The sequence below is a fragment of the Sinocyclocheilus grahami genome, unplaced genomic scaffold, assembly GCF_001515645.1.
Source record: "Sinocyclocheilus grahami isolate Dianchi unplaced genomic scaffold, SAMN03320097.WGS_v1.1 scaffold358.1, whole genome shotgun sequence".
In the NCBI taxonomy this organism is placed as follows: domain Eukaryota; kingdom Metazoa; phylum Chordata; class Actinopteri; order Cypriniformes; family Cyprinidae; genus Sinocyclocheilus; species Sinocyclocheilus grahami.
This window is the reverse complement of record NW_015505537.1, coordinates 696,302-697,262: the sequence shown is the minus strand read 5'-3', so window position 1 is coordinate 697,262 and position 961 is coordinate 696,302. Positions and strand designations below refer to the sequence as shown.

The following is a 961-nucleotide window of genomic DNA, read 5'->3' as shown; positions in this document are numbered from 1 at the left end:
GGTGCTCAGATCCTGTGCTCTTTATTGCCTTAGAGTCCAGTATGGGGAAGGCATTCATTTCATGGTGGTGAAGCCCAGTAATCTGGCAGCGTGGGAAATCAAGCAAGAAGTAGTGCCTGGCTCCTCCTCCCTGTCCATGTTCTGCCAAAGGAAGGCCAGCTCCACCAATGAGAAGTAAGTACCGTTCTGATGTCACTCACTGCTTATTCCACCAGATCAAGTGGTTTTTTGTCTGTGTATTACTGTATTGTTTTGTATGTTTACCAATTCAGATGCAATGTACTTTTGGATGAATCTCACAAAACCTGTTAACAACACCATATCATAAACTGAATTTTTTTTTATTTGAGTATGTTTTCAGAGAAATTGTTTCCACACCATTTTTTAGTGTTTCATGCAGAAATTAAAAGAAAGAAAAAAAAAAAATTTTTTTTTAAAGAAGGTGATTGTGGCATAATTTTCATAACTAAGCACATTTCACCTCAATTCTCATTACCATATTGCACAATTTTGTTCTCCTTACTGTAAAGTGAAAGCAAATATTTCAATTAAACATTTAAAACAATAAATTATGTACGCTCTTAGCATGCTTGAAATAAACTTTGATAAATGGAAATGATAATAATTGTATAATTACATTACAGTTAAAAAATGACAAGTTCAGTTCAAAATAATGAGAATAATTGTTGAGGGAAAACATGCTTAATTGTCACATGTAGAATAATGTTATTCTATTAGATGTCACATGCAAAATAATGGCACAGAAAATTACATTTAAATTGTATATTATATATAATATATTATATATTTTAAAAATATAGTTTCTGTTATGTATATATATATATATTAGTGCTGTCAAACGATAAATCGCGATTAATCACATCCAAAGTACGTTTTTGTTTACATAATTAATGTATGTGTACTGTGTTTATTTATTATGTATATAAACACACACACATTC

General features: G+C 30.7%; 1 protein-coding gene across 1 annotated transcript in view; it reads left to right on the top strand.

Annotated features, from left to right (window-relative positions):
* The window catches only part of LOC107548916 (transmembrane protein 132C-like), a 144,442-nt gene that overhangs the window by 14,512 nt on the left and 128,969 nt on the right, over positions 1 to 961 (top strand). Inside the window, exon 2 of the mRNA XM_016229790.1 lies at positions 34 to 174. Coding sequence (XP_016085276.1) covers positions 34 to 174 — 141 coding nt within the window. The remainder of the gene's footprint in view (positions 1 to 33; positions 175 to 961) is intronic.